The 22,032-nt window shown below is 38.4% G+C and overlaps 2 protein-coding genes across 2 annotated transcripts in view; one reads left to right on the top strand and one right to left on the bottom strand.

Moving 5' to 3' along the window:
• LOC130920291 (protein kinase C alpha type) overlaps window positions 1-3,056 on the bottom strand; it is a 294,714-nt gene extending 291,658 nt beyond the window's left edge. Inside the window, exon 1 of the mRNA XM_057843391.1 lies at window positions 2,735-3,056. Coding sequence (XP_057699374.1) covers window positions 2,735-2,901 — 167 coding nt within the window. The 5' untranslated portion in view covers window positions 2,902-3,056. The remainder of the gene's footprint in view (window positions 1-2,734) is intronic.
• Window positions 3,057-11,954: 8,898 nt separating this feature from the next.
• On the top strand, window positions 11,955-21,639 carry LOC130920292 (beta-2-glycoprotein 1-like). The gene is made up of 8 exons (XM_057843392.1): window positions 11,955-12,102; window positions 12,328-12,504; window positions 14,722-14,818; window positions 15,158-15,234; window positions 16,922-17,110; window positions 17,858-18,037; window positions 21,008-21,205; window positions 21,392-21,639. The coding sequence occupies exons 1-8, from the start codon at window positions 12,006-12,008 to the stop codon at window positions 21,454-21,456; spliced, it is 1,080 nt and encodes a 359-aa protein (XP_057699375.1). The 5' UTR covers window positions 11,955-12,005; the 3' UTR covers window positions 21,457-21,639.
• The last annotated feature ends 393 nt before the right edge of the window (window positions 21,640-22,032 follow it).

Raw genomic sequence — 22,032 nt, 5'->3', positions numbered from 1 at the left:
CATGAAAATTGTCACATTTTTTTGAGCTAGCAAGCTTGACAAAAAGTACTTTTGCATAGGGCATAATTTTCATTATTGCTGCAACGATTAATCGATCAGCTCGAGTAATTCGATTAGAAAAAGCTTCGAATCAAATTTTGCTGCTTCGAGTATTCGTTTAATTAGAATGGCTTTGTAATGGTTTGTTTTGAAAGTGTTTCCATTTATTTTTATTGATTTGTGTGGATACACTGCCATCTAGTGGCACCAGTGAATAAAAAGTAACTAATTTAACATGGCTGAATCCAGCTGCTCCCTGTTAAGACCAACATAAGGTAAATTTTTGTTTGAGCTAATATGTTTTTTATGCCTTCATAATTTAGTTTGTAGGTGTATTTGGCCGTTTTTTGTGGCAATATGTGTTTTAACGATTTGTTAAGAGCATTGTAAAAAAGACGTTAACATTTTATAGCATTTAAGCTAGCAGGTAAGATCAGGTATTTTAATTCATTTTTAAATTAAAGTGCAATTTTGCGTAGTTTGAAAGGACACTTGGGAATGTATTTTTTATTCGCATTTAATTCTCTTTTGAAAATGGAAATCTTAACAAGCCTTTGTTTTACATCTCCTAAAATTTATTCTGCAACGCATTCAATCCCAATTTCGATTACTTGATTATTCGAACTAACAAGTAGATTGATTCATCGACTTCTAAAATAATCGATAGCTGCAGCCCTACTTTTCATACTCATTTTCTTCACACAAACTACTACAAAGTATGTACCCTTCTTGAATAATAACATTTCCATTACTACACTCAGAATTCCTCTCAAACGACAAACATTTTTCCCAAATGTTTCCCTCTGCAATGGAACTCTATGACTCATCAAACAAACACAAAAAAAACAAGTAACAAGCGGACATTACACTGCTGTCATTTTAATCTGAGCGGGGCATCTGCGTTAATTGCGTCAACTATTTTAACGTGATTAATTTAAAAAATTAATTACTGCCCGTTAACGCGATAATTTTAACAGCCCTAGTTTATATATTTAAATGTTCAGATATTAAGATTTGAATGAGGCAAAATAACATGCTTTTTCTCTCAAATATAATGTTATAATCATTTGTTTCAGATGTACTGTAATCATTTTCTGTATAAAAATTAATTTGGTGTTCAAAAAGTCTTTTTTAAAACTTGAGTATTGAAAAAGAGGGGGTCATCTTATAATCAGGGCCGTCTTATATTCGGGCCAATACGGTAGTTAAATACCATGAAAAAAAACTTACTTGGGGCCGTAACCAGTGTTTTTCTGTTTTTATTCATTTTAATTTCATTAATTTAAACTTCAATAACATTTTATTCATTTATGAATTTATTTAGCATTATTTTTAAAAGTAAAATCATTTTAAAAGATGAAAAATAATATTAATTGCTAATATTGAGGGGGTTTTTAATAACCAAAAATAGTCACTTGCCCTATAAAGCGTTTAAGGTCTTAAATAGAGATGTCCCGATCGATCGGGTCCGATCACGTCATTTTCAAAGTATCGTAATCGGCAAAAAAATATCGGCCATGCCTTTTTTTAATTTTTTTTTTTTTTTTAATTAAATCGTTTTCTAATTGTATTTAACATTACAGACATAATATGTTACACTTATCCAGAGTCTTTAGTTTAGGCTTAAGGTAGGATTATCAAATTTATCCCAATAATGGCGGTAATTAATTTTTTAAAAATGTATCACGTTAAAATATTTAACGCAATTAATGCATGAGCTGCATGACCCACTCACAGATTGTCGCGCTCCATCTGTAATGGCGCCATTTTGCCTATATACAGAGCTAAAAGGCAGCGTAAAATGAGTAGAGTGAATTTTGGCAGCCTTTGGAGCCTTATTTTAATTGGCTAAAGACTTACAATCCCCTCCCTACGATTAGAAATATCATGGGAAGCAATGTGGGGAAGCAAGGTAGCAATTGCTCATTTTCTTACCACCTTATGTTATTTCCCAACGCAGAGAAGATATATCAATTGATAGCACTACGCACAGTCATGGGTCCACTTCCCATCATGCATTTGGGTTGAGTGGCTGCAGTATCATTTACTGAAAGCTCAACAAATACACTAGATGGCAATATTTAGTCACAATATACAAAGTCACAAGTCTTTCTATCCGTGGATCCCTCTCACAGAAAGAATGTTAATAATGTAAATGCCATCTTGAAGCTTTTTTGTCATAATAAACAAATACAGTACTTATGTACTGTATGTTGAATGTATATATTCGTCTGAGTTTTATTCATTTTTTTCTTAATGCATTGCCAAAATGTATAGGATCGGGAAAAATTATCGGTAATGATTGGAATTGAATCGGGAGCAAAAAAAAAGCAATCGGATCGGGAAATATCGGGATCGGCAGATACTCAAACTAAAACGATCGGGATCAGATCGGGAGCAAAAAAACATGATCGGAACAACCCTAGTCTTAATTGCCAACTTTTGAATAGCTTTGCAATGTAGTCACCACTTTCCTTGAAAGGGTTAAATCCCTGAGTATGTCAACTTTCTGACAGCTTGTTCGACAACCGCGCTATAGAGATTTCCAGGATCAGGTGGAGAAAAGTTTGCAAGTAACATTGCGTAACATCATGGAGGGAAGTTCGGGGGCGCAAAGTTGCAATCCAATATGCAACAGGCTGCCTGCATGCGTGGAGGTGGCCGAGGAGGGTGGAGGCGGAGGCGGATGGCTTACCAGATGAAGTCCGTGCAGTGGCTGCAGAAAGTCGGCTGCTTGAAGAACCGGGCAGTAAACTTGTGGTTCTTGACTTCGTGGACGTTTTTCTGCCTCAGGGCGCCTTTGCGAGCAAACCTATTAGCGACGTCCTCGGTGGACGACTCGTTCAAACTTGGATCAGCCATGTTGAGCGCAAGCAAGCTCGGCGTGCTGTGAGAGTTCGAGTGTCTGTTTCTTGCGCGGGGCTCAGTCGGGAGCCAGCAAAGAGAGAGAGACTGGCTGTGGACTTACTTGGGGAGTGTGACTGAGCGAGTGAGTGAGGGCTTTCCCCGCCTGTGGCTGCCACTGGGTTGCTCCGCTGTCAGCTGGAAGCGTCACCAAGCCAACCATGGTGGAACGCTAGTAGTACACCCGGTAGTTTTTTCAAAGTAAAAGCAGGGGTGAAAGTGGCTTGAATTTCTTGCTGGAACTCCCCGACGTGAAGGTCGCCACGGAGCCAGAAATTTTATTTATTTTTCCATAGAAAATTGTATTTTTTCAATGATTTGCAAAATAAAAGTTAACAAAAACAGCAATAACCTCAACCTCCCATCTCCTAATTTTTATTTTCCCTTATTTCCTCACATACTAAATGCCAAATCTCAATTTTAACTACTTAAGAACTCAAATTGAAGTTAATGTAAACATTTTTTTTTATAATAAAGATTTAAGTAACATACATTCAGAAAAAATAGGTACAAATGACCAGGGGTGAAAGTGGCTAGAATATCTTGCCGGAACTCCCTGACGTGAAGGTCGCCAGTCTAGGAGTGGGAACCACTTGCTACCACACGATACGATACAATTTGCGATACAAAGCTCACGATAAATAGGGTTGTTCCGATCATGTTTTTTTGCTCCCGATCCGATCCCGATCGTTTTAGTTTGAGTATCTGCCGATCCCGATATTTCCCGATCCGATTGCTTTTTTTGCTCCCGATTCAATTCCAATCATTCCCGATAATTTTTCCCGATCATATACATTTTGGCAATGCATTAAGAAAAAAATGAATAAAACTAGGACGAATATATACATTCAACATACAGTACATAAGTACTGTATTTGTTTATTATGACAATAAATCCTCAAGATGGCATTTACATTATTAACATTCTTTCTGTGAGAGGGATCCACGGATAGAAAGACTTGTGACTTTGTATATTGTGACTAAATATTGCCATCTAGTGTATTTGTTCAGCTTTCAGTAAATGATACTGAAGGCCATGCCCAAATGCATGATGGGAAGTGGAACCATGACAAGTGGAACCATGACTGTGCGTAGTGCTACTATATCTTCTCTGCGATGGGCTATAACATAAGGTGTTGAAAAGAAGATCACTTGCTACCTTGCTTCCCCACATTGCTTTCCATGATATTTGTAATTGTAGGGAGAGGGATTGTAAAGCTTTAAAATTTAAAAGGCTGCTAAAATTCACTCTACTCATTTTACACTACCATTAACTCTCTATATAGGCAAAACGGCGCCAGTACAGATGGAGCGCGACAATGCATGAGTGGGTCGTGCAGCGCATGCATTAATTGCGATAGATATTTTAACGTGATACATTTTTTTAAAAATTAATTACCGCCGTTATTGGGATAAATTTGATAACCCTACCTTAAGCCTAAACTAAAGACTCTGGATAAGTGTAACATATTATGTCTGTAACGTTAAATACAATTAGAGAACGATTTAATTAAAATATATATATATAGTAAAAGAAGACATGGCCGACATTTTTTTGCCGATTCCGATACTTTGAAAATGACGTGATCGGACCCGATCGATCGGCTAACGATAACGATGATCTGACGATATGGCGATACAACAATTATCGATATATTGGTCACGAAATCATTCTAGGATATTCTACAAACAACTAATAAACAGAAAAACAAGCTTCTGCTGTGAATTGGAATGTGTTTTTATCACTAGTAGACGTCCAATCCGTTTGAACTGGGAGGGTGGCAGCGAATGAACTCATTCGCTGCCACCCTCCCAGTTCAAACGAATTGAACGTCTATGGGCGTGAGTGGCAGCCGATGCCAGGCAATGAGGTAATTTTGGGCCATTAAAGGTCATTTACCTATTGATTTACAGTTACCTTCTGTTGATTTTGGGGTATTTTATGGGTCACTTCCTGTTTATTTTGAGTTACAGAACAAGAAGTGACCTGGGAATCACTCAAATGAATAGGCAGTGACTCGAACTCAACATGAAATGACCTGTAAATGCCCTAAAATGAACAGCAAGTGACCTATAAAAGCCCTGAAAATCGGACAGAATAACTGGTATGAGAATGGTAACTCACGATACGATATGATATACAATACAAAGCCCACGATAACGATGATCTCACGATATGGCGATACAACAATTATCGATACATTGGACAGGAAATCATTCTACAAAACAACTAATAAACAGAAAAACAAGCTATTTTCATCCTCCTGCTGTGAATTGGAATGAGTTTAACACGAGAAGACGTTAAATCTGTTTGAGCTGAGATCCCTCCCACTTCAAACAAATTGGGCGCCAAGCTGTTAGCGCCCCAACGATATATCGATTCGTGGCAAGAGTATATCGATAACCTTTTGGGATACAAAGCATCACGATATATCACAATTCCGATATATTGTCACATGGAGTCGGAGTCGACACGGAGCCAGAAATTTTCTTTCTTCCTTTCTTTTTCTTTCTTTCTTTCTTACATTTTTTGGGGGGCGTCAAACCTCCTAAACAACTGAAACGCAAAAAAAAAAAAAAAAAGTTTTAGCACAGTTATATCTATAACACATACAAAAACTGATTCTCATTCAAAATTGTAGTTTTTCAATGATTTGCAAAATAAAAGTTAATGAAAACAGTAGGACTGTCAAACGATTAAAATTTTTAATTGAGTTAATTACAGCTTAAAAATTAATTAATCGTAATTAATCGCAATTAATCGCAATTCAAACCATCTATAAAATATGCCGTATTTTTCTGTGAATTATATATATATTCTGTAAAATAAATTGCTGGAATGGAAAGATAAGACACAAGATGGATATATACAGTACATTCAACATATGGTACATAAGGACTGTAGTGGGCATTTCACTCTACTGTCATTTAAATCTGTCTATGCTGTCCTCACTCCGAAGCGTCTACTTTTTCCAAAGCTAAACAGCTAGTGAACGACGCCTTAATAATCAGACTTCTTCCTTTTTCATCTGATTTATTAATAAAATGGCCTCAAACCATTGTCCTCTTTAGACCGTCGTAAAATTACAAAAAAAAAAGTACACAAGCATTGCATTAGCAACAACGTTAGCTTAGTACGCTATACATGTTCACTAAACATAAACAAAAAGCGTCTCATAGAAAAAATATAACATTTCGTTTACTAACATAATATGTACATTCTTTACAACAACCATACTTACGGACAAGTCTTGTCCAAGGATCTTATAAGCACAACATTACAACGTAGGAGTCAGCCCGAGACGTCGTGCAGCCATATTGAACTGGCAAGAAAACAATAAACCATGTCGCAAAGCGACCACAAGAGTTCGCTGTTAGACAGCACAAAAAGCCTTGCTGTAAAACATACCAAAAGGCAGAATACTGTCTGAGCGGGACATGTGCGTTAATTGCGTCAAATATTTTAACGTGATTAACTTTAAAAATTAATTACTGCGCGTTAACGCGATAATTTTGACAGCCCTAGAAAACAGCAATAACCGCAACCTCCATCTCGTAATTTTTATTTTCCTCATTTCCTCACATACTAAATGCCAAATCTCAATTTTAACTACTTAAGAACATAGGATGTACAATAAAATTGAAGTTCATATAAACATCTATTTTTTCAATAATATATAATAAAGATATAAGTAAGATACATTCAGAAAAATAAGTACAAATGACTTATATTATGCAGAGTGAAATGGGATATATTTTGAAGATCGCGCAAACATTGACTTTTTTAAATCATAAGGAAATGAATAAGTAGCCTAACATAAATGAACAAATATAAGTCCAAAGTGCACACTGACAGCTAAGATGTCCTGAACCTCCGCATCAGAGCAAATAAAACTAAATGTGATAAAAAAAAGCCTCCTCAACTCTTTCGCTGCTCTTAAAGATTTGATCCATTTTATGTTGCAATGCCCTTTTTTGTCACATCGATTCAACAACCTTTTTTTTTTTTGCTGTTCCAGAAAACATGCACATTTGAACCAATCAGAGCTAACCATCTCTGCTAACTGAAAGGATAAATGAGTCCAGGCGTTTTGCTTTGCTGCAAGCATTCTAGGGGTGCAACGGTTCAGTTAGCCCACGGTTCGGTTTGAACCTCGGTTTTGGGATCACGGTTCGGTTTCGGTTTGCGTTTTGCTTTTTTTTTTTTTTTTTTTTTTAAATTAAAAAACTGCCTTTATTTTGCTTTTAAGAAAGTGAAATAAACACTTAAAATGTAAACATTTTCGACTGTTAAAATGCCTATTAGCTCTTTGGCTAGTGTAGTGACTAAATACTGAAATACACACACAGTAGTAAAAAAGTTACTTGGCAAAGTAAATGGTGTTACCTTTAATGTTTTTTTTCCATTTAAAAAAACAACAAAAAACATAGTAACCTTTGCTATGTTTGGTGGTCATTTAATATTGTGAATCAACTGTTAAACTAGATAAATTGCTCCCGATTTTGCATTAGTTCCCTTCTGTCAACTTTCGTAAATATTTTCTAAGTAAATAATTTGTACATGTGAAAAGTTATTACCAGTCCTTTTGTTGTGATTGCTGTATATGATTGTGCATAGTTTGATTACTTTTTATAACACACCAAAATTATAGCTAAACATGTTAAAGGCCAGCATATCTACACATCATTACTGTTGTCATCACTACAAACGTTTTTTTCACATCACATTTTTTTTCCTAAACCAAAACAAACACATACACTTTTACAGTAAATTGCATAGTAGACATCTGCATCACATTTGCTCTTTATGTCGAACACAGGGCTAAAACTTTTATTTTGAAGATAAAAATCTCGATAGTATGTGTCAATACTACAAAGATTTGATTTGGGATTCTGGCGCCGTGTTCTCACTTTTCCTGTTGTTACACTTCGGTTTGGACGCCAGCCACCATCCTGCTAAAAAGTGCTGCACGAGCACGCCATCGTGCGGAAAACCAGATCATTACATTATTGGTGCTTGGCGCCATTTGAAAAGGTCATGCTTTAATCAACATGAACATGTAAGTACGCTAGAATTAACCGAGTGCTATTTTTCATCTGCAGTCCCTGGTAGATCAGCGACGAAAACAAATTAAAGGAAAGAAATAAAAATAAATAAACAAACAATAGAAGAATTGGACAACTAACATTGAAGAAACAACGAACACATAGAGGATACCACTTGTTTGTTTGCTTTTCAGTCATCCCCACATTACTGTCGCAATTATACACTGAAAGTGCTTCATATTTATTGTTTACATTCAATAACTAAATTATCTTAATTTTAAAAGCTACTTCAAAAAAGTTTATAGCTGACTCGGAATTATTGCTTTCGTATACTTGTTTCACAGGGTCAAATTCTTCCACACCAAACATCCCAAAAGTAAAAAGCATTACCCCACTAGAATTAAACATATGAGAGTAAGGGCATAGGTTTGCAAAGGGACGGTAGGTACATAATACTAGCAACTTTTCAGGTTGCTCACTTGTTACCTGTATTAATGGCACCTGTTTTAACTCATTATCGGTATAAAAGACACCTGTCCACAACCTCAGTCAGTCACACTCCAAACTCCACTATGGCCAAGACCAAAGAGCTGTCGAAGGACACCAGAGACAAAATTGTAGACCTTCACCAGGCTGGGAAGACTGAATCTGCAATAGGTAAAACGATTGCGCTATATAAGTATAACACCATTTACCATAAAGAAATCAACTGTGGGAGCAATTATTAGAAAATGGAACACATACAAGAACACTGATAATCTCCCTCGATCTGGGGCTCCATGCAAGATCTCACCCCGTGGCGTCAAAATGATAACAAGAACGGTGAGCAAAAATCCAAGAACCACACGCGGGGACCTAGTGAATGACCTACAGAGAGCTGGGACCACAGTAACAAAGGCTACTATCAGTAACACAATGCGCCTCCAGGGACTCAAATCCTACACTGCCAGACATGTCCCCCTGCTGAAGAAAGTACATGTCCAGGCCCGTCTGCGGTTCGCTAGCGAGCATTTGGATGATCCAGAAGAGGACTGGGAGAATGTGTTATGGTCAGATGGAAACAAAATAGAAATTTTTGGTAGAAACACAGGTTCTCGTGTTTGGAGGTGATAGAATACTGAATTGCATCCGAAGAACACCATAGCCACTGTTAGGTCTAAACTCACTTTTGTAATTACTCAAGACAATTAAAGACCTAGAGAAGGACGGGGGAAGGATCAGACCAGAAACGGAGTTAAGTTTTCACCGGTGGCCACCAGGGAGAGAGTTGACAGTGCTGTACGCTTACTCCAGTACTTCTCAAATGGTGGGGCGCGCCCCCCCAGGGGGGCGCAGAGCGATGCCAGGGGGGGCGCGAGTGACCTCGGGGAACATGCTTTTTTTTTTTTTTTTTTTTTTGCCGTACTAGAATAAAGTGTACTTGCACATCCACTCCGTGGGTGGCAGTGGCGCTCTCATTTTCAAAGTGCGTGCAGTATTTTTGAAGTAAGCAAGAGCACACGGAAGAGACTCATGCAGAGCTGGACTCACGCAGCGACCCACTGTCTTCTTCGGTTCTCACGTGTCCGGCCGAGAAGTGCCGTTTTCGGCTTGGGATCGTCACGACCACCGCCCTCACCTACGGTTCTCCCTCGGCCGCCGAGAATGCGCTTTTTTCGGGCCGTTTGCCTTTGACTTTTAATATAGTGGAAAATGAGGAAAGACCACTGTTTACTGAGTCTAAAAATGATTATAGCGGAGAAGCCAAATCAGTTAAGACGCCACTTAAAGACATTAGACCTCAATCTCATTGATAAGCCGCTTGACTATTTTTCAGCGAAAATGTGCCGAATACTGCCAATTTTCACAATCGTCCCGCTTTGTCAGTGTTATATCAGTAAACCAGTGAGTGAGCACTGTGGTGAATCAGCGAAAATAAAAACTTTCCTTCTGTCCAAAGACTCCCCCCCCCCCCCCCCCCCCTTCTATTCAGTTTTGTTTTTTTTTCGGTCAAATTTTTTGGCATGTTGTCCTGAAGAGTAAATGTTTCTAATCAATTTGAATTTGTTATTATTTACTGATTTTATTACATTTTATTTTTCAGTATCAAATGGTCAAAAATGTACCTTGAGTGTATTTTTACAGTTTGGATGTGACTTTTTTTTTTTTTTTTTTAACTTCAGGCAAATTGATGCGCGTTAAGTCTTTTCTGTTACAAGCAACACAATGTTAAAAAAGTTATACTTTATTATAAGTTGATCTATGTTACTTTTTTTCTTTAATAGAAAAAAAAGGACACAATGTTAGGCTGAGGCGTACTTATAATAGTAATATAGACGAATGATACTATTTACAGTGGCGGCAGAGAGTTGGGGGAGGCGCGAAACATTTACGTCTTCCTTGGGGGGGGCGTAACAGAAAATAATTGAGAAGCACTGGCTTACTCGCAAAGTCAGTGAGTCTCTCTCAGCCCCCTCCCTGGGGTTGCGCCTTTTATTGAGGGCTTGTTGATGGGCAGAATACAGTTACAACACTGTTGTCCAACGTGGCAGGTTCGGTCGGGCAAATTCCTTATTCTAGTCAGTGATTGAACAGTCACACTTGCTGATTAAAACTTCCTGATTGAATTACCTGAGCAGGCAAGATATCTTTGTTTTAAACACACATTTGCACTCTAAGTACTGTAACTTGGTGGGAAAGTACTGAGACGTTGTGTGATGAATCAACATATGTGTGTGTATCTACTTATCAGCAGAATGTGATCAATCACCGGTAAGCACATGATTATGGGCTAAAACTATATTCTTCATAATAGCTTGGGAGTGCACGTACAATAGCTGTGGGAGAGCAATATATTTGGCACCCAAAAACAAGCTTATCTTACACCACTTTGAAGCATGGGGGTGGAAACATCATGCTTTGGGGCTGTTTTTCTGCAAAGGGGCCAGGACGACTGATCCGTGTAAAGGAAAGAATGAATGAGGCCATGTATCGAGAGATTTTGAGTGAAAATCTTCTTCCATCAGCAAGGGCATTGAAGATGAGACGTGGCTGGGTCTTTCAGCATGATAATGATCCCAAACACACAGCCAGGGCAACAAAGGAGTGGCTTCGTAAGAAGCATTTCAAGGTCCTGGAGTGGCCTAGCCCGTCTCCAGATCTCAACCCCATAGAATATCTGTGGAGGGAGTTGAAAGTCCGTGTTGCCCAACGACAGCCCCAAAACATCATTGCTCTAGAGGAGATCTGCATGGAGGAATGGGCCAAAATACCAGCAATAGTGTGTGAAAAGCGTGTTAAGAGTTACAGAAAACGTTGGCCTCCGTTATTGCCAACAAAGGGTACATAACAAAGTATTGAGATGAACTTTTGGTATTGACCAAAAACTTATTTTCCTCCATGATTTGCAAATAAATTCTTTAAAAATCAAACAATGTGATTTTCTGGGTTTTTTTTCCACATTCTGTCTCTCATGGTTGAGGTTTACCCATGTTGACAATTACAGGCCTCTCTAATATTTTCAAGTGGGAGAACTTGCCCAATTAGTGGTTGACTAAATACTTATTTGCACCACTGTATATTGCTCACACAACACAACATAATCAGAATTAACTATGGACATTAAAAGAAAGAAAATAATATTTTTGGAGGGGAGGCCGCGAGCTACCCATTGCTACCCGTTGCGATCAACTGGTCGATCGTGATCAATGTAATTAGCACCCCTGATTGAGCATATCAGTTATTTAGGTTCATATTCATTGGAAATGTAGCCCTAACCCCTGTTCGCCCAATCTGTTTGTTCTTATTAATGTCCCATTCTGAGCATAAAAAGTGTACATGCAGGTTATACTACACCTACCAATGTTGAGATCAAACCTACGCTCTTAGAGCGTTTCTCATGGCTAAAATCAAACCCAAAGTATCCTCTGCGCACAACTAGCGTACTTCTCTTATCTGTTTACTTTTGAAGAAGTACAAACAGCAGTGACAAAGTCAACACACATTTTAAAAGTTCTGCTCAACACAGGAAAGGCACCATGAATTCTTGCTCTTTTCTTCTCAGGATGGACTACATTCTCAATGTGTTGCTTCTAGGAAACTTTTTTACCCTTGTGACAACACAAGAAGGCAATGGTATTTATATTTTCTTACCTTTTCATATCATAAATGATGCTTCAAACTTGTGGCCAAAACGTTTCGTGTTTTAGTTTCAACTTTTGACATCCTGTGTGAATTTTCTATGTTGTATTTTTTTTTTTCGGGTACTTCAGCTTCTTGCCTCATGCCAACATACATGTTAAATCACTGCCGTGATCATCCTTGACTGAAGAACTGGTAATTGTGTGTTTGTCCTCGCAGCATGTTTAATGCCAGTGCTGGATGCCAACATTGAAACAGTGGCGCAGAAGAGATACTTTGGCCCCGGTGAAACGTTAGTGCTGTCTTGTAAACTGGGATACACTTCCACGATGGGCCCTCGGCGTATTGTATGTATTGAGAATGGAACGTGGACTTCAACCAAATTCACATGCATCGGTGGGTCTCAGTATATTGTTATTCAAGGTGACTGCCAACACATACAATGGACTGTTGGCAGTGATTTCTCACTGAAAAAGGCATTCTGTTTGAAAACATTCTGTTCTACAGTGGTATGAAAAAGTATCTGAGCCTTTTGGAATTTCTCACATTCCTGCATAAAATCATCATCAAATGTGATCTGATCTTTGTCAAAATCACACACTTGAAAAAACAGTGTCTGCTTTAACTTAAACCACCCAAACATTTATAGGTTTTCATATTTTAATGAGAATGGCATGGAAACAATGACAGTCAGCTGTGTGCCCAATTACTGATGAGTGGTTTAAAGTTGCCCTGCCCACTATAAAATTCACACCTAGTAAGAATTGTCTTAATGAGAAGCATTGTCAATGTGCATCATGGCTCGGTCAAAAGAGCTGTCTGAAGACCTGCGATCAAGGATTGTTGAATTGTATGAAGCTGGGAAAGGATACAAAACCATCTCTAAAAGTCTGGATGTTCATCAATCAACAGTCAGAGAAGATGTCTACAAATGGAGAGAGTTTGTTGCTTCTCTCCCAAGGAGTGGCCGTCCACCAAAGATGACGCCAATAGTTCAGCGCAGAATACTCAGAGAGGTTAAAAAGAACTCTAGAGCATCTGCTAAAGACTTACAGAAATCACTGGCGTAGTCCAATATCGCTGTACACATCAACTACATGTAAAACTATGCCCAAAAATGGTGTTCATGGGAGGACCATTGCTGTCTAAAAAAAAAAAAAAAAACAAAGTTGAATTGTTTGGGAGTAATGCACAATGCCATGTTTGGAAGAAAAATGGAACAGCTCACCAACATCAACACCTAATCCCCACCACGAAGCATGGTGGAGGGAGCATCATGATTTGGGGCTGTTTTGCTGCCTCAGGGCCTGGATAACTTGCAATCATAAATGGAAGAATGAATTCAAAATTTTATCAGGATGTTTTGCAGGAAAACCTGAGGCCGTCTGTCAGACAATTGAAGCTAAAAAGCGGATGGATGCTGCAACAAGACAATGATCCAAAACACAGAAGTAAATCAACTTCAGAATGGTTTCAGAAGAACAAAATACACATTCTGGAGTGGCCAAGTCAAAGTCCAGAATTAAACGCCATTGAGATGCTGTGCCATGACCTAAAGACAGCGATTCATGCCAGACATCCCAGGAATCTGACTGAACAACAGCAGTTTTGTAGAGAAGAATGGGCCAAGATTCGTCCTGATCGATGTGCCAGGCTGACCTGCAGCTACAGAAAGCGTCTGTTGAAGTTATTGCTGCCTGTAAGATATGCTTGATTGTATGATCATTTTACTCTGCAGGCTCAGAGCTCTCCCAAGCTATTATGAAGAATACAGTTTTAGCCCATAATCATGTGCTTACATTTTTATTACCGGCAATTGCTCACATTCTGCTGATAAATAGATACACACACATATGTTGATTCATCACACAACGTCTCAGTACTTTTCCACCAAGCTACAGTACTTGGAGTGCAAATGTGTGTTGCCCGCTCAAGAGTGTGACTGTTAATTTAATCAAGAGTATGGCTGTTAAATCAATGACTAGAATAAGGAACTTGCCTGATCGAAAGTGCCAGGTTGGACAACAGTGAGGTAACCCCAGCAACAAGCCCTCAATAAAAGTCAGCAGCGCGAAAGGCTCTGAGAGAGAGACCTCGATGAGACACCGAAGAAGCGTATCGCACAGTCTCCTCTCTCCCTGACGGCCGTTCAGCAAAAACTCACTCTTTGTCTTTGTCTCCAGTTACTCTTCGTCCTCTCTTGGGTAATTGAGAACACTTAGTGCGAGTTTAGACCCAACACTGCCAAAGGGGTGGGCCACAAAATATTAAATGTCATGGTCCGCTTACTTAATTTTCCTCCTTCTGTCATTCTTTGCATACTAACCTCATTAAACCATGAAAACCGAAAAATGTTTGGGTGGTTTGAGTTCAAGCAGACACTCTTTTTTCAACTGTTTTATTTTGACTAAGATCAGATCACATTTGATGGTGAGTTTATGCAGAAATGTGAGAAATTCTAAATGGGTTAGATACTTTTTCGTACCATTGTATGATTTTAGTTGAATGAACTTTATTCAATCCATTGAGTTGTTTTGGAATGGTCATTGGAAAAGCAGGATAATGTGGTAAATTTGTAAATTCTCTCATATAATACTGTTTTCTTCCTTGTAGCAAAGCGTTGTCCATATCCTTACCCGCTGTCCAATGGAGAACTTCAATATGAGGATACAGTGTACCAGAGTACAATCAACTATACCTGTCATGAAGGGTATAATGAGAAGTAGTTGTTGAATTTCCATCGAGAACATAGAACAAATGCATTTAGTAACTGTTTATGTGTACTGTACTAACAGTCATAATAGTTCCATCGCCATTCTGTGTTTAAACATGTTCAAATTTTAGTTCTGTGATGATCAAACTTCTCTTCTATGTCATCACTGCTACCTGTTATAAACATTTAAATGTGACCTTTCACCCTTTGGAAATGTGATCATTTCTGGTCTGTAATCTTGGTTTATTTATATGAGATCCAATAAATGAACGTGACTGAGAGATTGTTATTTGCTATTTAAACAATGATAATCAAATGTTGCGTTTGCTCTTCTAGGTACACGTTGTCTGGACCTAAGAGTGCTACATGCCAAGCTGATGGAACGTGGAGCAATTCAGTGCCAAAGTGCAAACGTATGTTTCCTATCTCACCTTAAAGGCCTTCAAAAACTCCATGATGTGAAACTCTATACCAGTGTTTTTCAGCCAGTCTGCCATGAAAGATCGTCAGGTGTGCCACGAGAAATTATCCAATCTATGGCAGAAAACACTTAGGTGACTTGAAGTTCCGCTCTGAGACCCCAATTTGGCCATATTTCCAAAATTGTCCTATATATATGTGTGATACATCATTGGAAAGCTTAAAATCCCAATGTTCTGGGTCAAGAAAAATTTTGAACAGGAGGGCATTTAAAAAAAAAAAAAATTAAACAGCAAAACCCTAAGTAGAGGTGAGAGCACACGAGAGCATAATTAAAGACGCCATGATTTTAACGAGATATTATCGTGTTCTTACCTCTTTTTGATCCCAAAACTCCATATAGCATTTGTCACCGAGTGTCAAAACACCGCTGTGAATGGCCACAGTTGGATTTTTGGGGGGATTTTATGGGTGAAACATGGTAATATAACAAGGGTCGCGATGCAGAAATCGCAGACATCATGGAGTGGTTGAAATTTTCATTTTCATATATTTACCCTTTTAAATTTTTTTTCTTTCTCCAATTTTTCTTTGTTTGAATTGATTATTTATCATCTAAGATATTGGGGGAAATGGTACAGTAATGAAAAAAATACAATTAAGCGATCGTTATGAGGTAGATATCTGTGACTTTTTTACAGACGCCAATTTTTTTCATTGTGACGTAATTTGTTTAAAAGTTTAAAATATGAGAGTGAATAATTTTTTAAAGTCTTTTAAAAGATTTTTTTTTTAAACTAAATATTAGACATCAATTAATTAATTCAAAGCTAAAATTGACAGAAATTTCGAATAATAAATTCCAATTACTTACCTTCTTTTTATGGCTAAATTGAAACAAAAGCGGGGTTGCGCGACATCTGTAAACAGGGATTTCCAGGGTAAAACGGACAAATTAAAAATAGTTTGGGGGCTTATTGCGCCATGAATCTGCTATGGCAGCATATAGACATATTGTTTTTCAAACACAACAATTCTTTTGGCTTAAAATACAGCAGTTTATTTTAAAGTGGGGTGCAAGAGCAGAAACTGCTTTTTCAGCCTTGTCTGTTTTCTGCCATATATATATATTTTTTTATACTTTATAACATTACTGGGGGGTGGTCCCCCAGCGGTATTTTGAAGGACACTCAGCTTTGTTAACAGCACACGGAAGTCATCAGGCGGAGTTGCAGTCGGAAGGAAGGAGTAGGTGGAAGGTGTTGAAGTAATAGCTCGTGTTGCGTTCAAGAACTGCTCGGATTTCTACCCATCAGCCACATGTGATTGCCTTCAGGATTGACGGCCATCACATGTGGATGAAATTAAAAGGATACTTTCGTGTATATCGACACTTGACGAGTCTAATCAAATGATGTACAGTAGACCTGCAGCGGTCCTCATTGTCACGGACAGCTAGGTGGCTGATCGCTGTAATACCGAGCAGTTCTTGAATGTAAGATGAGCTATTACCTCGCTCGCCAATCGCTTTAGTTTGTGGTGTGCTGTCTGATTTATTCCAATGTAAAAACATGCCGTGACTCAGAAATGGTTGAAAAACACTGCTTTATACCATTCTTATTTCAGTATTTTTATATCTTTACATAAAGTATGTACAGAAAATGTCATCTTATCTTCCAGCTGTGTCTTGTGGTCTCGCTCCAATCCCGAAGTTTGGTCTTATCGATTACAACAAAATAGTCAAAGGAAACACAACTTATTTCGGTACCTTTGGGAGGTATAAGTGCCTCCCTCCGTATGTCCTAATTGGTAGCCCTCATGCAGAGTGCACGGCCAGTGGCAATTGGACCAAGACACCTGAATGTCGAGGTACAGTAAGTGCCCTTAACAAATGACTTGATTTTAAGAAAACACCGTATTGGCCCGAATATAAGACAGTGTTTTTTGCATTGAAATAAGACTGAAAAAGTGGGGGTCGTCTTATATTCGCGGTCTAGACATTATACCCATTCACGACGTTAGATGGCGCCAGATATCATTGAAGCGATGTTCTGTCAAGACAGATCTCAGCTACTCTTAAGTTTAACCAGTTTGCATTATTTTATTGCAATGTTTTTCCTTATTCAGATTTGTTTCAAGACTACAGTTACAGTTAGACTTCATTTTGATGGTTAATGCAGTTATTGCAATTTTGTTGTTTTATCACAATAGATTGGTTTATTTACATTTCAAAAACCAGAAGCCATTCATTTACAAATGTGATTGCAATTTAGTTTAGATATTTAAATGTTCAGATATTAAGATTTGAATGAGGCAAAATAACATGCTTTTTCTCTCAAATATCTTGTTATAATCATTTGTTTCAGATCTACTGTAATTATTTTCTGTATAAAAATTAATTTGGTGTTCAAAAAGTCTTTTTTCAAACCTGAGTCTTGAAAAATAGGGGGTCGTCTTATAATCAGGGCCGTCTTATATTCGGGCCAATACGGTAATAGGTTATTCTTTATTTTGAAAAGGAGAACTACTATAAGTTTATCATGTATAGTAGGCTATAACTTGAGAACAACTAAATGGAATGTAATTATTAACCAAGTCAATACAAAATATTTCCAGTGGTCCGATGCCCTCCACCAGAGAACATTTTCAATGGTTACATGTCCAACAATGACCAGAGAAATTTTAACTTCATGGAGACAGTGCAGTATGGCTGCAACGGTGACTTTATGCTGGAAGGAACCTTTCAAATTGTTTGCCAGAAAAATGGAGATTGGTCTGAAAAACCATCCTGTAAAGGTAGGCCAATATCATTTTCTATTCATGCAGTACGTTTAAGGGATGTTGCAAGGATGTAGAGGATGCGACTTCTTTCAATTTTTTCAAAGGTTTTTTCTTGTACTTAATCAAAAAAATAATAGGTTAACTGAATATTCAGTGGTATGAAAAGTTTACTGAACCTTCTGGAATTTCCCACATATCTGAATAAAATCACCATCAAATGTAATCTGATTGTTGTCAAAATCACACAGATGTAAAAACAGTGTCTGCTTTAACTAAAAACCCAAGCATTTATAGGTTTTCATATTTAAATGAGGATAGCATGCAAACAATGACAAAAGGGGGGGAAATAAGTAAGTGAACCCTCTGCCTAAGGAGACTTAAAGAGCAACTGAAACCAATTTTTACCCAACAATTTAAGTCAGGTGTGTGCCCAGTCACTGATGAGTGGTTTAAAGCTGCCATGCCCACTATAAAACACACACCTGGTAAGAATTGTCTTGATGAGAAGTTTTGCCTGATGTGCATCATGGCTCGGTCAAAAGAGCTGTCTGAAGACCTGCAAGCAAGGATCGTTGATTTGTATAAAGCTGGGAGAGAATACAAAACCATCTCTAAAAGTCTAGATTTTCATCAATTGACAGTCCGAGAAGTCTACTGTTGGAATTCGCCCCCCCGCCCAAGCCGCACGGAAATGTTGACAGCCGAACGGAAATGGTGCTCCGCTGCTTACCGTTTCCGTGCACCAACCGGGAGGGCGGATATTCCGCGCGTTCACATCTTATCTTAACCCTTTGTACTGACTCCATGACTCACTGAAAGCAGGTTGACAATTTATTTGTCAACAATGGTCAAAAACAAGGCAAAAACAGACGAGGGAGAGACAATTCTGGATCCAAAACAAGGCTTCATAGAAAATGTTTCCGAGCAGCGAACAACGTCTGTTATCTCAGTGTTCAGTCTTTTTCAAGTCTGCGGGGGAGTGGGCCGGGCCGAAGGTGTGGCTTGGTGTTGTTTCAGGATCATCCCTCTGTGGCCGGTTTTGGGCGGTTTAGGTTCGTGTGTGGATGGGACGTGGTTGCCACACCGACCGACGTTGGTCTTGACGTCCCAAGCGCCCGCTATCAACTTTGTTATCCTGGCTGGTCGGGACGCTACTTGTTTTAGAATAGACACCCTGCTTTTTGTCCTTGGAATGGCCAGGAGAACTGATTGCGATAGTTGGTGCGTCAATCTTGCTCGTGACGCACACGTTGGGCTTCTGTGATAAGATGGCGTATCTATCCTGCTTCTTTTCATTAAACTATGGTGTGCTATTTATTTAGGTGTTTTAGAGTAGTACAAACAATCCTCCAGTACATATGAGAAATGATAATATTCCCTGATTGAATGTATTACATGTGTTAGAGTAATGCAAACAGTTAGACGGTGCCTACGAGAAACGGTACCATTTTTCCATTTCCCCCTCATGAGCCCTGATAAGGTGATTCATTTTACTGTGTCCAAGGGCATGGAGTGAAGTCTGCCTAAACTATAGTTAGATGAATGTGTTAGACTAATGCAAACAATTATATGGTGTGTACGAGATATTCCCTTCACTACAAATGGAGAGAGTATGGCACTGTTGCTTCTCTCCCAAGGAGTGGCCGTCCACCAAAGATGACGCCGAGAGTTCAGCGGAGAATACTAAGAGAGTTAAAAAAAAAACAACCTACAGTGTCTGCTAAACTAACAAGAATCACTGGCGCAGTCCAATATCTGTGTGCACACATCAAATGTATGTTAAACTATGGCCAAGAATAGTGCTCATGGGAGGACTCCACGGAGGAAGCCACTGCTGTCTAAAAAAAAAACATTGCTGCTTGTTTACTGTTCGCAAAAAGGCACTTGGACACTCCACAGAAGTTTTGGCAATTATTTTGTGGACTGATGAAACCAAAGTTGAATTGTTTGGGAGAAACACAACGTCATGTGTGGAGGAAAAATGGGACAGCTCCCCAAAATCAAGACCTCATCCCCACCATGAAGCAAGGTGGAGGGAGTATCATGATTTGGGGCTGTTTTGCTGCCTCGGGGCCTGGATAACTTGCAATCATTAATGGAAGAATGAATTCAAAATTTTATCAGGATGTTTTGCAGGAAAACCTGAGGCCGTGTGTCAGACAGTTGAAGCTAAAAAGAGGATGGATGCTGCAAAAAGACAATGATCCAAAACACAGAAGTAATTCAACTTCAGAATGGTTTCAAACGAACAAAATAAATGTTCTGAGTGGCCAAGTCAAAGTCCAGAATTAAACGACATTGAGATGCTGTGGCATGACCTAAAGACAGCGATTCATGCCAGACATCCCAGGAATTTGACTGAACTACAGCAGTTTTGTAAAGAAGAATGGACCAAGATTAGTTCTAATCGATGAGCCAAACTGCTCTGTAGCTACAGGAAGCGTCTAGTTGAAATTATTACTGCCAACGGTGGGGGCACAAAATATTAAATGTGAAGGTTCACTTACTTATTTCCCTCTCCTTCTGTCATTGTTTGGATGCTATCCTCATTAAAATATGAAAACCTATAAATGTGTGGGTGGTTATAGTTGAATCACTGTTTTTTCATCTGTGTGATTTTAACAAAGATCGGATCACGTTTGATGCTGAAATGTGCAGAAATGTGAGAAATTCCAAAAGCTTCAGATACATTTTCATACCACTGTACAGTATATACCCGGTAGTTGTTTGTCTAAAGGTACTCTGTAATCCCCCCCCCCCCCCCCCTTCTATATCTCACTGGAAGCTAGCTAAGATAGGCGTTAGCTCACCAGTGATTCTTTATCAGTGGTCGAAAATTGATTACAGTATATTGTATCAAGAACATATTTCGGAAAGGTCCTTTTTGCTCAGATTTCGTAAACAGATTCAATGCAATCCCAACATTTTTATTCAAATTCTGTTCATAATCTCATCATGTTTTATTTTTTTTCATGTTCTACGCAGCTCCTTGCAGCATTGGCATAAACAGAGGAAGAATATTATACAATGGCAACAAACTCTGGATTGGAGACTTCAACCCTAACAGAGTTTTCCATAATGACATTGTGTCAGTCTACTGCTTGGACAAGGGGAGGAAGTGCGGCTATGCTGTGTCAACTCAGTGCATCGATGGAAAACTCAAAATCCCTGACTGCTATGAAGGTAGTACTAGTGGATATGTTCTATGCATATTATATTATATATATCAATTTACTAGACAAACAGCAAATCAAATAACATCAAACTCCATTAATGAATACTACTGAAAAACTTTAGCAACTACACAAGCCATCTTTTTTGATATTCCAAATGAGTCTACAATTTAACCAATCCTTTGTTTCTTTTTAGAGCCAAGCGGAATTGATTATACCTTTCATTCTGGTTCACTTCCTTCTGAAATCAAGCAGTGCTGATGGAGGTTGTTACGTCACAGTGATACCTTATCAACCTAACAGCATTGTTGTGGCCTTTAAAAATAAAGGATTTTTCTTGACTTAAGCTGTGTGCAAAGTCTTCTGTCGAACATCTTATAATTGAATTCTATTTTGTGAAAAAAAAAAAAGATTAAAAATGTAACTACATCTCCAAAAGCAAAACATGATATCAAGTACTTTTGCAAGATGGTGTTTTGTTTTGTATTTCCCGCTGGCCTTTTTTTTTTTTTTTTTTTTTTTTTTTGAACCTATCCTGTTCAGCTGACTGAACATGCAGATTGATAAATATTAATGCCTTCAAATCTACAGTAATCCCTCGCTACTTCATGCTTCAAGCTGCGCGCCCTCAGTCCATTGCGGATTTTTTTTTTCCAATTTAAAAAAAAAAAAAAAAAATACAGATAAGCTGTCCCGATCCAATCACATCGTCTTCCTCTCCCTTCGGCTGCTTTTCTTGGTGAACTGGAGTTGCTTATTAAAGTGCTTATTAAATTGCTTTTCTTGGTGAACTGGAGTTGCTTATTAAAGTTAACGATGATTGACAGACTTTAAGGT

This window comes from Corythoichthys intestinalis, chromosome 8 (assembly GCF_030265065.1).
Source record: "Corythoichthys intestinalis isolate RoL2023-P3 chromosome 8, ASM3026506v1, whole genome shotgun sequence".
Classification (NCBI taxonomy): Eukaryota; Metazoa; Chordata; class Actinopteri; order Syngnathiformes; family Syngnathidae; genus Corythoichthys; species Corythoichthys intestinalis.
The sequence above is the reverse complement of the archived record's forward strand: the minus strand, read 5'-3'. Positions and strand labels throughout refer to the sequence as shown.